Source organism: Onychostruthus taczanowskii, unplaced genomic scaffold (genome assembly GCF_017590055.1).
Source record: "Onychostruthus taczanowskii isolate IOZ18803 unplaced genomic scaffold, ASM1759005v1 scaffold74, whole genome shotgun sequence".
NCBI lineage: Eukaryota > Metazoa > Chordata > Aves > Passeriformes > Passeridae > Onychostruthus > Onychostruthus taczanowskii.
Window position 1 is genome coordinate 509438 of NW_024505229.1, and position 15115 is coordinate 524552.

The following is a 15115-nucleotide window of genomic DNA, read 5'->3' on the forward strand; positions in this document are numbered from 1 at the left end:
CCGGGGGATTTCTTCCCGCTTGGAGCAATTCCCAGGTGCTGCCCCATATGGGATGGGGAATTGGCTGTTCTCTTTGGGAAAAGGGGGATTTTTTTCCCCCCATCCCAAAAATTCCAGGTGCTCCACCCTGGCCCCAAACTTTCTGTCCAAGCCCTGGGAATGCAGGAAAACAACTCCAGCTCCTCGGCAAAGCTCGGGAATGCCGTGCCTGGAGCACCACAGCCGTTTTTAGGAGGATGGATTTGATTTCCAGGCTTTCCAAAGGTCCGGGAATGCCAGCCTGGGTCTCCTGTGTCCCTTTGGGATCTTTGTCACTCCTGGTGGCAGCGAGAGGGGACCCCAGGAAGGGACTCTCGGATCCCTGAGATCCCTTTTCTTTGGGGGTATCGGATCCCTGGGATCCCTGAAACCCCTCTGATCCCTGAGATCCTTTTTCTTTGAGGGATATTGGATCCTTGTGATCCCTGAAATCCCCCTTGATCCCTCTGATCCCTGAAATCCCTGAGATCCTTTTTCTTTGGGCAATATCATCTCCGTGGGATGTCTGAAATCGCCCTTGGTCCCTGAGATCCCTCTGATCCTTGAGATCCCTTTAGTTTGAGGGATATTGGATCCCTGGGATCCATGTGATCCCTGAAATCCCGTTGACCCCTGTGATCCCTCTGATCCCTGAGATCCCCCCCAGCCCTCATTAAGGGATGGATTCCAAATCCCAGCGAACGCCCCCGATCTCCCCGTCCCAAAATCTGAGCTCTGCTCCCGCATCCATTTCAGATTTAAACCCAGCCGAGGCCACAGCTCCGCATCCCGGGGCGGGTTGGGATCGAACCCTCCCTCCCTCTCCGTGGGAGCCGCACTCCCACCCTGCCCTCCCGAGTTTTCCAGCTCACCCCATCCCACTCTTCACCTGTCCCCGCTCCTGCCAGGCTGATTTTCATCCCGGCATCCCCTCCCGGGTCTCGCTCGGATCCATCCCGGGTTATCCTGATGGGAAGTGACGGCTCCGCTAGCGGGGATCGCTTCCCCCAGAGCCAGGGAAGTGGGGCAGGGAGGGCAAACCCCGCCTGGAGCCGCCGGCAGCTCAGCCCGGTGCTTCAGGCGGGGCAGAATCCCCGAGGATTTGGGTGCGTGAGGGATGCTCAGAGATTTATCCCGGATAATCTCTTCCATTCTAAAGTCTGGAGGAGCATTAAAACTGAATTTCTGCTGCTCTGGGAGAGTCCCGATGGAAGCTGGAAAGCCGTGCCGGGTTTTCCGCCGGCTCCAGCCTTCCCCAAATTCACTTTGTGCCTTTTGAGGTCTCGTTTTCCTCCGAGGGGAGCCGGGATTCCCGTGGGAATGCCCAGCCTGCATTAGCTGAGTGTTCCCAGCCCCCGGCGCGGCTCCATCCCGTTAATGGGGACATTAACCCGGCGACACCAATCTCTTAACCCCCAAAACCCGCCAGCAATCCGCGGAGATGGATGGGGACAAATCCCAGCGCAGGAAAAGCTTTTAGCGGCCTCGGGACCCCGCCAAGTCCTTGCGGAACAAACACAGAAGGGCAAAACGCAAAAAATCCCTTTTGTTTTATTTTTTATTTTTGGCTCACCACGAGCACGCGAGGGCAAAGCCGAGCCTTTGGATGTGTCCCCTCCCTGTCACCTCCCCCTGGCCGGGCTGGACCCCCCGGGCCGGGGCAGGGACGGGCTGTGCACGGGGGGCTTCGGATCGGGGTGCATGAGGTCGGGATGCTGTGGGGTCAGCGCCGAGAGGACCGGGAGGGGTTTTGGGGTGACTGTGGCTGCTCATGGGGCCGGATGGGGGTTTTGGGGTGGCTGTGGCTGCTCATGGGGCCGGACACGGGTTTTGAGGTGACTGTGGCTGCTCTCAGTGGCTGGGCTGCGGTTTTTTGGGGTGACTGTGGCTGCTCATGGGGCTGGGTGGGGGTTTTGGGGTGGCTGTGACTGCTCCTGGGGCCGGATGGGGGTTTTGGGGTGACTGTGGCTGCTCTCGGTGGCTGGGCTGCTGCTTTTAAGGAGCTGGGGGTGCTCTGGGTATGGATGGGGTTTTGGGGTGGCTGTGACTGCTCATGGGGCCAGATGGGGGTTTTGGGTGACTGTGGCTGCTCTCGGTGGTTGGGCTGCTGCTTTTAAGGAGCTGGGGGTGCTCTGGGTATGGATGGGGTTTTTGGGGTAACTGTGGCTGCTCCTGGGGCACTTTTGAGGAATCAGGGGTGATCTGGAGGTATCCCTGAGGCTGGCCTGGAGTTTTAGGGGGAGTGTGAGGACCCGGGAGTGCTCTGGGGGCACCCCTGGAGCTGAGCTGGAGTTTTTGAGCACCTGGGGCTGCTCTGGGGTCACCCCTGACCCGGGCTGGTGCTTTCAGCTGTGCTCAAACTCCAATTTTGCATCTCAGATGGACTGAGAGAGCTCCTGCCCCTCTCAGCCTTTGGATGCTGAGTTTCAGGGCTTGGCTCTCCTTGGGGATGGGGTGGATGGGAAAGAAAAGCCTGGCTTGGTCCTAGGACTGGTTTTAAAGTGCTTCCCTAGAGCTGTTGTGGTTTGAGGGCGATATTCATAAAATCTGGCTTCCTTTGCCCATCAGAGGGATTTGGAATCCCGTGGCCCACAGGAATAATGATGATAAATATCATTTAACCTGAGCGTGCCGGGGTGAGTCCCCTCGGAGTCACCTTTGGTATTTGGAGCTGAATTCCGGCCGCGTTTTCTGCTGGAAGGTTCCAGCCCCATCCAGTGCCCCCCTCCCTCCCTGTGGGACCCTCACCCCACTCAGGGTGGGTTAAAGGACACATTTCCCCCTTTCCTTGGGGCACATTCCTGCTTTTCCTTGGGATCACAGCCCGAGTGAGACAATTGACAAGCAAACCGCCCCCAGTTATCCCCCTGGACAGCTCGCGGTGTTCCAAACCCTCATTCCAATGTAAATTGGGAGGGACAGCGCTCCCCGCGCTCCATCCCTCCCTCCCCTGCGAGTTAAACCCCCCTCGATGCCTAAGCTGCTCCTTCTCCAGGCTGGAAAAAGCTGGGAAGCTGCAGGCTGAACTGACAGCTCCAAAAATGCTCGAGTTGTAGTCCAGGGGCAGCCGGATTAATGGAATTAATGGGATTAGTGCGTTTTCCTCGAGCTAAATCCCATTTCCTGGAACGCCGTGGGACAATGGGGTGAGGACAAACCTGAGCGTCCTCTCAGCTGCATTTCCCCAGGCTGGCCGTGCTGGTTTATCCCAGGAGGGTGATGGGCAGGGGAAAGGCAGAGGACAAGCAGCTCATTCAGGTCTGGGACAGGGATTGGGGTTGGGACTGGGATTGAATTGGGGGACCAGGAGCTGCCCCAGCACTTCTCCCAACCCCTGGAATGGGCTCAGGGGGCCAGGGGTAGGAAAAGGGGCTCAGCTTGGCATTCCCAGTGGAATTTGCTCCTGTACCTCTCCCAAATCCTCCCAAATCCTGGGATGGGTTCGGGCCCTGCTTGGGGACAGGGGTAGGAAGAGGGTCTGGCCGTGTGTTCCCAGTGGGATTTGCTCCAGCCCCTGGGATGAGTTCAGGCCATCCCTGGGTGGGGCCAGGGACAGGAAAAAGGGGTTCAGCCCTGTGTTCCCAGTGGAATTTGCTCCTGCACCTCTCCCAGCTCCTGGGATTGACTCAGGACACCCTTGTATGGGGACAAGGGTAGGAAAAATTGCTCAGCCTGGCATTCCCAGTGGGATTTGCTCCTGCACCTCTCCCAGCCTCCGGGATCATCCCAGGCCGTCCCTGCATGGGGCCAGGGGCAGGAAAAGTGGCTCAGCTGTGTGTTCCTGGCGGGATTTGCTCCGTGCCGTGCCGCTCCGGGGAGGGCAGTGCCCAGGAGATGCCACCTCAGGTACAAAGCCGGTGTTTCCCTCTCCCAGAGGCAACTGGGCCGCCTCCAACCGCAGTGGAGGAAACCAGTCCTGAAACCACTCCTGAAACCACTCCTGAAACCAGTCCTACAGTCAGTCCTACAGTCAGCCCTACAACCAGTCCTACAACCACCCCAACCACCACCCCTACCACAACCACAACAACCACAACAACCACCACCACAACCACCACAAGCGCCACCAGCACCGCCGCCAGCACCGCCGCCAGCACCAGCGCCGCTGCCGAGAGGGCTCCGGCAGCCACCACCAGGCACGAGTTGGGTACTGAGCTTTCCTTCTCCTCTAACCCCTCTCTAACCCTACTGGGACCCTTCCTCACCTCGATTCCTTGGGATAACGGGAAAACCGGAGCCATCCCACTGCTCCGGGATGGCAATCTGGGTGTACCAGTTGGAATTTGGAGGGTTCTGTGGAATCTGGATGTAATGGTGAGAATGTGGAGAGTTCTGTGGAATCTGGGTGTATAAATGAGATTTTGGAGGGTTCTGTGGAATCTGGGAGTACCAGTGGGAATTTGGAAGGTTCTGTGGAATCTGGGAGTACCAGTGGGAATCCGGAGGGTTCTGCGCCACCAGAGAACAGCCCAGCTCTGCTTGGGGTGTGGTGATGCCGGATGCAGTGTGGGAAGAGTTGGAAAACCCTACAAATTCCCCCTGAAGTGTGATCTGGTGTTTAGAGCTGTTACAAACGGGTTCTGGTCCTCCTGCAGGAGATGTCAGCTCGGATTTAGCACCTCAGCTGTTAGCAAGGAGACCTGTCAGGATTTATCCGAGTCCTTGGGTTTATCCCGCTGCTCCCTGCGCTGCCGGAGCCCCCGGGAACACTGGGGAAGGGTGGGAGTTCCAGCACCATCCCTGTGCCAGGCGTTTCCTAGGTCTTCTGGTACCATCAGGAGAATCAAACTCCACTCTGGTGGGACAATCTTCCCTCCTGGATGTGTTTGAGGGATAAATCTAGAAGGATTTATCTGCGTTTGAAATGCCAGGATAACAGAATTGATGGTTTATAAATAATTAGGGTTGTTCAAATAATAAATCAAGCTAAAAAGGGAAAGAAATCAGGATTAAAAATTTGGATGGGGTTTGGAGCAGCCTGGGACAGTGGAAAATGTGGATTGGGGGTGGAATGAGAAGAGTTTTAGGGTCTCTTCCTGCTCAGATGAGTCTGGGATGATTCTATGCCTGAGTTCAAAGCCATTTCTCTGTATTTTTGCATAAAATCAGTTTAAAATGCTTTAAAGCCACCAAAACTTCCTGCAGGGGAGATCTGCAGAGAGCAGAGAAGGGAAAGAGGACAGGAGGAAGCAAGGAACCTCTGGTGTCCCCATCCAACCCAGGCTGGCATTTAAGGGATTCCAGGTCACCCCACAGTGTCAGGTCCTTGCAGTTCTCTAAAACCCCAAAATTTGCTTTTCCCAAGCGATTGTGGCAGTCGGTCCCAGATTTATGACATCAGAACATTGAAACACCTCGAGGAAAAATGACAATAAAACCCCAAGGTGTTACTTCTCTGCTGTCCCTTAAAACCCCACTAAAGTGTGGGGTTGGCTCCCAGTTCTGTAGGAATGGGATTCATCCCAAGCAACGTCGAGATCCCTTAACTTCAACCTCACACACCAGTGACCTGATTGTCCCACCGGGGCCACAGTGAAGTGACAATTCCCTGCCACTCCCAGCACTGGATCCGTGCTCATTCATGCAGGAATTCCAGGATGAGGTTTCCCTGCTGGCCCAGATCCTCAGGGATGTGCCCAGAAGAATTCCAGGATGAGCCAAGTGCTGTTGGGTTTAAACACCCCTAAAATTCCCTAAAAATATTGGGAATCTTGGAAAGAATCGATCCAGCCTTAGGCTGAGGTTTGTTCATGCTTAGGCTGAGACCAAAATGTTTGCTCCAGGTTTATATAATGATTTTGTAAGGGTTTGTGTAAGGATTTTTGTGAGGTTTTTGTAAAGTTTTTAGAAGTTTTTTAAGGTTTCTGTAAGGTTTTTGTGAGGATTTTGTAAGGTTTTTATAAGGTTTTTAAAGGTTTTTATGATGCTTATGTGTTTTCATGAGGTTTTGTAATGTTTTTGCAAGGTCTTTTTCATGGATTTTGTAAGGATTTGTGAGTTTTTTGTAAGGATTTTGTGACATTTTTTGTAAGGTCTTTGTAGGGCTTTTTAATTTTTTATGAAGTTTTTTTGATCCTCATGTGCTTTTATGGCATTTTATAAGGTTTTTATACAGTTTTTGAAAATTTTTTGAGTTTTTATATGGTTTTGGTACAGTTTTTTAATGGCTTTTTTTTGAGGTTTTGTAAGGTTTTTGCCAGGTTTTGTAAGGTTTCTACCAGGTTTTCGAGATTTTCATCAGCTTTGACCTCTGAGCCAGGCCTAACCCCACTAAAGACTAACTCGTGTTCTAACCTGTCCCCCAGCCGCCAATGGATCGTCCATATGGGACATCAGAGCCATGGCAAACAGTAACTGGGCAAACATCACCTGGAGCCACAATTTCTCGGCAGGAACTGACTTTGTGGTTAAGTATATCACCAGTAAGCATCAGATCGCGTGGGGACTCTACGTGGGGACTCTCTCTTAGAGATCCTGCCAGCTCCCACCCTTTCCTTGGATTTAATTCCATGATTCCATGGCCAGCTTGGGAAAAAATAGAGGGAAAAACGTGGTGGTTGTGGCGGTTGGGGCAGATCAGAGGTGGTCCTCCAGGAGTTCCCTCTCCGTGCGCCGACGGCCGTGGGGTTTGATGATCTTTGGGAATGTTGAGGTCAATGGGAAGAGGTGGAAAACAGAGAGGAAAATGAAATTGATGGGAATTTGGAAGATGGGATTCCTGAACCTGGAGTTGGCAGAATCCTCTAAGATCCCAAACCTCCTCCTCGGTGTTCCTTAGCGTTGTATGGCTCCGTCCTGGGCTGGAAGCAGAACCGGGATCTCTGGGTTTGGTGCCGGTTTAGGGAGAGGTTTTTGTCTTGTTGGTTGGTTTGGGGTTTCTGGAGAGGCAGTGCCGGCTGCTGCTCATCCCCGAGTTTATTTCCCAGTCCTCACATCTGCTGCTGTGCCAGTCCAGGATCCCTGAAATTGTAATTCCAGGCAGGAAACCCCTCCTGCCATTCCAGCTTCCCTTAGGAGATGACCTTGATTTGTCCTTGAAACGATTTCCTGTGCAAAGCAGTGCCTGGTCTCCAAAATTCCCATATTTCAGGATATGCATGAGTTTGCCAGGCCCTAAATCCCAAATATCCCAGCTCCCAACCCACCCCTATTTTTCCCAGTCACTGGGAAGCACAAGGAGCAAGCCCAGGTGTTGAATCCATGCAGCAGCATCAATCCCTTGGGATTCCCTCTCCAGGATTTGGCTGAGGGAGGAAATCTCGAAGATTTCAGCCCTTTCTGGACAGCTGTAGTTGTCCACCCCTTTTTGGTGGCATTTGAAGGCACAAAACCTCAAAGCCACAATTCTCAGTGGGTAATGACCCCAGCAGCTCCTTGTCCCCAGGGTAGTGACCCCAAACCAGCAGTTCCTTGTCCCCAGAGCTATATTATTCCCACCCAATCCCCAGGGATTTCACAGTGCCTTGCCTGCAGTATCATGACCCCAAAACAGCAGTACCTTGGCTTGGGAAATGACCCCAAATCAGAAGTTCCTTGGCTTGGGAAACGACCCCAAATCAGGAGCTCCTTGGCTCAGGAAATGACCCCAAACCAGGAACTCCTTTTCTCAGGAAATGACCCCAAACCAGCAATTCCTTGTCTCAGTACTGATCCCAAACCAGCAGCTCCTTGTCTCAGTACCGACCCCAAACCAGCAGTTCCTTGTCTCAGTACTGATCCCAAACTAGCAGTTCCTTGTCTCAGTACTACTGACCCCAAACCAGCAGCTCCTTGGCTCAGTACCGACCCCAAACCAGCAGCTCCTTGGCTCAGTACTGATCCCAAACCAGCAGCTCCTTGTCCTTAGGTTACTGACCCCAAACCAGCAGCTCCTTGGCTCAGTACCGACCCCAAACCAGCAGCTCCTTGGCTCAGTACTGATCCCAAACCAGCAGCTCCCTTCCCTAGGAGCTGTGTCATTCCCGGCCAGCCTGCAGGGCCAGCCCCGCGCCTGGGCCGCAGTGTCCCCGGTGTCCCTGCGCAGTGTCCGGGTGGGGTTTGATGTGCGGTTTCTGTTCCCCAGGTAACAAGACAGAGAAATCAATCCCCGTTAAGGCTCAGGGCCCGTCCTCGGTGCAGCTGGCGGATCTGACGCCGGGGATGATGTACAAGCTGTGGGTGTTCCCCATATGGTCCCACCCCAGCGAGCACTCGTACATTACCTTTACCACCAGCTCAGGTGAGACAGGCGTCGGCTGCGTGTCCCCAGAATGTCCCCGGCGTGTCCCCAGCATGGCCCCGGCATGGCCCCACCATCCCCATGGTGCTTTGGCCATGGCTGCATGGAAATCCCTCATCCCACCGCCCTCAGCTCAGGGGTTGCTCGGCATTGCATGGAGGATGAGAATCCCAGGAAGGGATGGAGATCCCTTTGGATGGGGACCCCTCTGGATGGGGATCCCTTTGGATGGGATATCCCTCAGGCTGAGGATCCTTTGGATGGGGATCTCTTGGGATAGGGATCTCTTTAGATGGGGACCCCTCTGGAGGGTGATCCCTTTGGATGGGGATCTCTTGGGATGGGGATCCCTTTAGATGGGGATCCCTTTAGATGGGGACCCCTCTGGAGGGGGATCCCTTTGGATGGTGATCCCTTGGGATGGGGATCCCTTTGGATGATGATCCCTTGGGATGGGGATCCCTTTGGATGGCGATCCCTTTAGATGGGGATCCATTTGGGTGGAAATCCCTTGTGATGGGGATCCTTCGGGATGGGGATCCTCAGGATGGGGATCCTCAGGATGAAGGAAAGGGAGGCGAGCACGTTCATGTTGTCACAGCCTCTGCTTGGGGCCCCTTCGTGCCCGCTGGGACTCTGGGGGACAATGAAGTGTCGCTGACAGGATGGAGGATTGGGAGTGGGAATGTGGTGTTGGCACAAGAGTACCCCTAGGGGTTTCCATACTCCTGGGATGTTTCCTCTGGCACTTTGTGTGGACTTTTCCAGGCTTTGTATCTGTGTGGTTTCCACATTTTCCTGGTTGTGGATTCCCCCACTTCCCCCACCCGGCTCCAGACGCTCCCTCCTTTGTCCCACAGGAGCTTTGTACGTTTGTAAAACTCCACCGTTCCCTCCTGATGATTCCCAGTAAATCCAAACCGCCCTGAATCCCTTCGTATCCACCCCGGGCTCTTCCAAAGGGATCTGTGCACAGCTCCTATCAATTCCACTCTGCTGAAATTCCACGGAGCAGGAAATACTGGAGCAGCCTCCTTGACCGTGTCGTAGGTAGAGGTGGGGATTTCCAAGGAATTAAAATAGTTTTGCTCAGCTCCAGCTGTGGGATGGGACACTGACAATTTCCAGGCCCTGACAGGAATGGCAAAAGGAAAATGGAAATATCAGAGAGAGAGAGCTGTGGGAATTGGGGAGCACAGCTCCTCACACCCCCCATGCACAGCCAAAATTGTCAGAAAATCTGGAATACCACCCGCTAATTCCCTGGCAGGGACAGATGGTGGTTACTGGTGTTTCATGGAATTAACATTGGAAAAGCCTCTGCCATCATCAAGTCCCACCATTCCCCGGCACTGCCAAGGCCCCCATGTCCCCAGGTGCCACATCCAGGTGCTTCTGGAGTGTCCAACCCTGCTCAATGCTGACAAAACTCCAGCTGGGCCTACCCTTGGCTCTGTCCCCAAACTGCTCCAGGACTGAGCGGATCCAGCAACCCCTGGAATATTCTGGTCCTGTTAGAGCTGATTTTGGACCCAGATCCCTCCCAGCACAGCTCCTGTTTTGAGTTAAATCCCCAGTTTTGTTTCTCTTTCTGGATCTTTGCCTGAGTCTGAAATCTCCGTCAGCTCCCGCTCTCCCATGGGAGTTATCCCTATGGATAATGATTTTATACCTCTGAATAACCTCTGAATAACCATTTTATCCCTCTGGAAAACAAATCCCGACCTGGACCCGCCTCTTTTCCTTCCTCCCCTGCTTTTCCCCTCATCTGGGATCCGTGGGGTGATGGAGGCGACAGCAAATGGCCGGGCATCATTAAAAAAAAAAACAGCAAAAAAAGCACAATATCCTTGGCCAATTCCTGCTGGGAAGACTCTGCATATATTTTCCATAATTGAGAGGTTCCTACTGATATTTTCATGGGGAATAAGGGATGGAGCCGCCTTTATCCCCGGGATTGAGGCTGGTGCTGACCTGAGCCCTGTGGGATGCACGGAGCTGTCGCCTTCCCCGCAGGAATAAACGCTCCACATCCATTTCTCTCCTGGCTGGATGCTGCTGACACAAGTGCCAGACCCCCGCTGACAATCCTATGGCATCGGGAATGCTTTGGATGAAAAGGAACCGAGCAGTTTTAGGGGTTTTGGAGGTTTTTTTCATATCTTGTAAATCGTTGCTTTGAAGGTTTCTTCAGGCTGGGGGCAGATAAATAAGAAATATTTCCCTGCAGGAGGCTGAGCTCTGATTTCATTCCTGATTAACTGGCAGCTCATTAAGCCAAAAAAAATTCCTCCCAGGAGCAAAGGGCACTTGGAAATGACAAAAATAGTGGAGTAGAGAAGGAGGTCTGCTAAATTTTAAATAAATAAATAAATAAATGGGTTTCTCAACTTGTCCAAACACTGGGAAGAGTGTCCAGGGAAGGGAATGGAGCTTGGGAAGGGTCTGGAGAGTCCTCAGGGAGCTGGGAAGAGTTTTGAGAGTCCTGAGGGAGCTGGGAAGGGTTTGGAGAATCCTGAGGGAGCTGGGAAGGGGCTCAGCCTGGAGCAAAGGAGGCTCAGGGGGAATTTGTGGCTCTGCACAACTCCCTGCCAGGAGGGGACAGCCGGGGGGATTTGGGATCTTTTCCCAGGGAACAGGGACAGGAGGAGAGGGAACGGCCTCAGGCTGGGCTGGGGAGGCTCAGGTTGGACATCAGCAGGAATTTCCTCCTGGGAAGGGCTGGAAGGGGCTGCCCAGGGGGGTTTGGAGTGCCCATCACTGAGTGCTCAGGGTGGGGATTGGGCACAGCCTGGACTTGATGATCCCACCGGGATTTTCCAGCCTCAGTGATCCTGGGAATAGGATCACACAGGACTGGAGCCAGAGGGGACTTTTTACACCCAAAGATCTCTTTTGCAATCCAAGAAAAAAACTCGGTGGAACTGAGCTCTGCTCCTGGCACGTCAATGATGACTCTGAGCTAACCAATATTCTGCAGTGAAATTATCATTAATTTTTTTTAAAAAAGGCTCTGCAGCTGCAATTCCAATCAGGACCTGTCAGATCCTGCAGCTGCTTTCCCGTTTTCCCTCGAGGTTGGCCTCACCTTAAAGCAAATCACAAAATCCCCTGGGACAGCCACGGGCTCCAAACCTTCCTTCCTGACAGTCCCTCGTTTACTCCAAATCCACCTTTGCAGGGACTTTGATTTAGTCCTCAAATGTTGCTTTTTTGGGAAGGGTGGATTTATCCTCCTTTTTTGGGGAAGGATGGATTTATCCCCCCATTTTTGAGAAAGATGGGAATTTTCCCCTTCCTATAAGCAGTGCCCCCATCCTCCTGTGAGATGTCCTGGGGACTCGGAGTTTAAAATCCTCCCTCCTTTCCAAACCCAATTCCAGCTCCCACCCCACCCCACCTCTCAGGCTTCTCTGGAATTTCATATTTTGAAGACCTCCTTGTTTCTCCCTGGAAAAATCCCATCCCATCGCTGTTCATGGAATTTTTCCATCTCCAAGTTTTCTAGCAAAGCTTCCTTGCCCTTCCCCTTCCCTTCCCTTCCCTTCCCTTCCCTTCCCTTCCCTTCCCTTCCCCTTCCCTTCCCCTTCCCTATCCCAACACTCAGATTATTGAATCCATCTCTTTGTCGTCATCTCATTCTCTCCATCTAAACGAACATCCTTGAGGACTCTGGAATTCAGGCTGGGACCAAGGAAATGTGGGATTTGGCAGCGTTGGAGCCAAAGGAACCATCAGGCAGCTCCTTTCCTTCTTGGTGCTGCCCAAAATCCACAAAACATTCCGGGTTCAGCATCACTTCTTGACCAGAGATTCTCCTCCGTGTCATTCTCCTCTTTAATCCGAATTTCCTTGTCATGGTTCACCTGCAATACCCTGGATTTCATCCCAAGGAAAGCACTTCTCCTCTTGGCCTCAATTCCAATGGAATGAGCACAGTTTGGTCCCTGGAATTTTGTGGGTTAGGAATTTTTGCCAATCTAACCCATTTTTTCCTTCTCTGTCTCTCTTCTAAGATCCTTTCTCTCTGAGCACATTAAGGGAGGGCTGCTCCCTGCTTTCATTATCCCTCTTTTTTCTCACCAACTTTTCAGGATCTTCAGGATTTTCAGGATCTCCTGCCCTTCTCCATTCCCACCCCCATCCCAGTCACCCTGGTTCTCCCACATTCCCACCAGGAACGCCTTGGTTTTCCCTCAGCTTGGATAAATCCAGCCCCTCCACCCTGCTGAAGGTTATTTTCTCCTCTGCCTCGCTGAATTCCAAGGAGAGGCTGGAAAAGGCAGCCTTGGAGCTATTTTTAGGCCATGGATTTTTCTGTCTGACCGTGTGGGAGAGCTGCGAGCCGGGAGTTGGGGAATGGCAGAGAGGACACGGGAGCAGGAGGATGGGAACAGGTTTGGAATGAATCCCATAAATAGGCAGGAGCCTTGGGAAGTGCTGGAAGCAGGAATTTGCTCCAGGAGAAAACACTTGGAGCTATCAGACCCCTCTACGCTCCAGTTCATCCCAGTTCATCCCAGTTCAAGGCTGCCGTTGAACCTTCTGGGCTCAGCAGTTCCCCAATCCACTGGGGATTCCAGTTCCCAAATCCCTGGACCACCAGGGTTGGATCCGTGGCATTCCTGTTGGCATTCCAAGGAGTTCCCACTTCTTCCCAGGTCTTGGGGGCTTCCACCAGGCCCACCCCAGCCCTGAGACCCTCGGTCACCACCCGGGTGGTGGTGGCAGAAGAGCCACCTCTGTCACCTCTTCAGGGACACCAGTTCATCCCAGTTCATCCCAGTTTATTCCTGTTCATCCAGTTCAAGGCTTCCAGTGAACCCTCAGAATTCAGCAATTCCCTGATCCAGCAGTGCTGCCCAAAATCGCTGAGCAGCAGGACTTGGGAATGTTTCTCTTGGATCTTCCTACACCCAGGGCAGTTTTCAGGTGCAGCAAATTCCATCAAATTCCTTCCCCAGCTTCCTTTGCCTTTTTTTGCAATTCCCTTTTCCCAGATTTTCTTTTCTGTTTGGCCCCTTCACTGTTTGTGGCTCCTGATAAAACTTATTTTATTTTCCACTATAAAAGGAAAAGAAAAAACACAAAAAAACCACCAAAACCCTACCAAAAAACATCCAAAAGCCACCCAAAAACCACGCAAAACCACAGAAAAACCCTATCCAAAAACACCATTAAAACACCAATAAAACACCAAAAACATTGTGGAAAAACCACAAAAAGCTACACAAAAAAACCAAAGAAACACCAAAGAAACACCACAGAAACCCACCAAAAAAATCACCAATGAAGCATTAAAAAGCCACAAAGAAAACACCAAAAAACACCAAAAAATCACAAATCCCTGCACTACAACCTCATCCACACACCCAGACACGCCCAAATTAAGAAAATTCCTGAAGCAGCGCCCTGAATTCCTCTTCCTCCATTCCTTTCATGGCTTACTCCATTCCTTAGGAGCATTTTCCCCTTTTTCCACAGCCTACACCAAGAACCAGGTGGACATCGCCACGCAGGGCTGGTTCATCGGCCTCATGTGCGCCATCGCCCTCCTGGTGCTCATCCTCCTCATCGTCTGCTTCATCAAGAGGAGCCGCGGCGGGAAGTATCCAGGTGAGGATGGGAATGGCCATTCCCAGAATTTCAATGGGTCTGGGATTGCTGGGGATAATCCAGTGCTGGGGAATATCCAGGTGAGGGTGGGAATGAGAAATCCCAAGATTTAAATGGGTGTGGTATCATCCAGTGGTGGGGAATATCCAGGTGAGAGTCAGGAATGGGCATTCTCAAGGTTTGACAAGTCCAGGATGCTTGAGGATAATCCAGGTGTTGGAGAACTGGGATTGCAAGGGGTTTATCCCTCTGTGGTGGGAATTTATAGTCGTGAATTTGTGGATACATAATTTTTGTGCTTATAAATTTATAAATAGATTCTTATATAACTTTATAAACATATTTTCACACAGTTTTATGTATAAATTCCAGATATACATTTATGAGAAGTCTAATTTAATGTATTCTTTATTATTACACATATTTACTAATAAAATGTATTAATATTTTATTGAAAATATTACTATTTATTTCTCATTTATGATGTGCTTATCATTTATCATTTTAAGAAATAAATTCAATATAATTTCTCCAAATTAAGAAAAGCCTACAATTAAAATGTCCCCTCACTGTGCCATCACAGCAGACTCATTTGCAAACCTTTTGCCAACCTTCTGTAAACGCTTCCCAAATGCTTTTCAGATCCTTTTACTTTATAAACCCTTCATAACCCTTTGTAAACTGTTTGTAACTCCTTTGTAACCCCATTGCAACCTTTTTGTAACCCCTTTGTAACCCCTTTGCAACCCCTTTGCAAACCGTTTGTAACCCCTTTGTAACCCTTTTGCAACCCCTTTGCAAACCCTTTGTAACCCCTTTGTAACCCTTTCTAAGCTCTTCCTGGTGCACTTTTCACCTCTCTGAGCTCTTCTCCCTCAGGGACCCCCCTGGACCCTTCCCCAGCTCCTCCCCATTCCCAAACCCTTCAATCCTTACTGGTTTAACTGGGGGGGGCTCTGCTCCTTCGCAGTGCGGGACAACAAGGACGAGCACCTCAATCCCGAGGACAAGAACGTGGAGGACGGATCCTTTGACTACAGGTAGGACCCCGTGGAATGTCCGACCCCCCCATCAGCCCCTCCCCCACCATCACAGCCCCCTCCNACTGGGGGGGGCTCTGCTCCTTCGCAGTGCGGGACAACAAGGACGAGCACCTCAATCCCGAGGACAAGAACGTGGAGGACGGATCCTTCGACTACAGGTAGGACCCCGTGGAATGTCCGACCCCCCCATCAGCCCCTCCCCCACCATCACAGCCCCCTC

The 15115-nt window shown here is 51.9% G+C and overlaps 1 protein-coding gene across 1 annotated transcript in view; it reads left to right on the forward strand.

Moving 5' to 3' along the window:
• The window catches only part of NFASC (neurofascin), a 77484-nt gene that overhangs the window by 54025 nt on the left and 8344 nt on the right, over positions 1-15115 (forward strand). The window contains exons 26-30 of the mRNA XM_041422635.1: positions 3893-4165; positions 6324-6440; positions 8081-8236; positions 13721-13852; positions 14823-14892. Of these exons, the coding sequence (XP_041278569.1) occupies positions 3893-4165; positions 6324-6440; positions 8081-8236; positions 13721-13852; positions 14823-14892 (748 nt within the window). The remainder of the gene's footprint in view (positions 1-3892; positions 4166-6323; positions 6441-8080; positions 8237-13720; positions 13853-14822; positions 14893-15115) is intronic.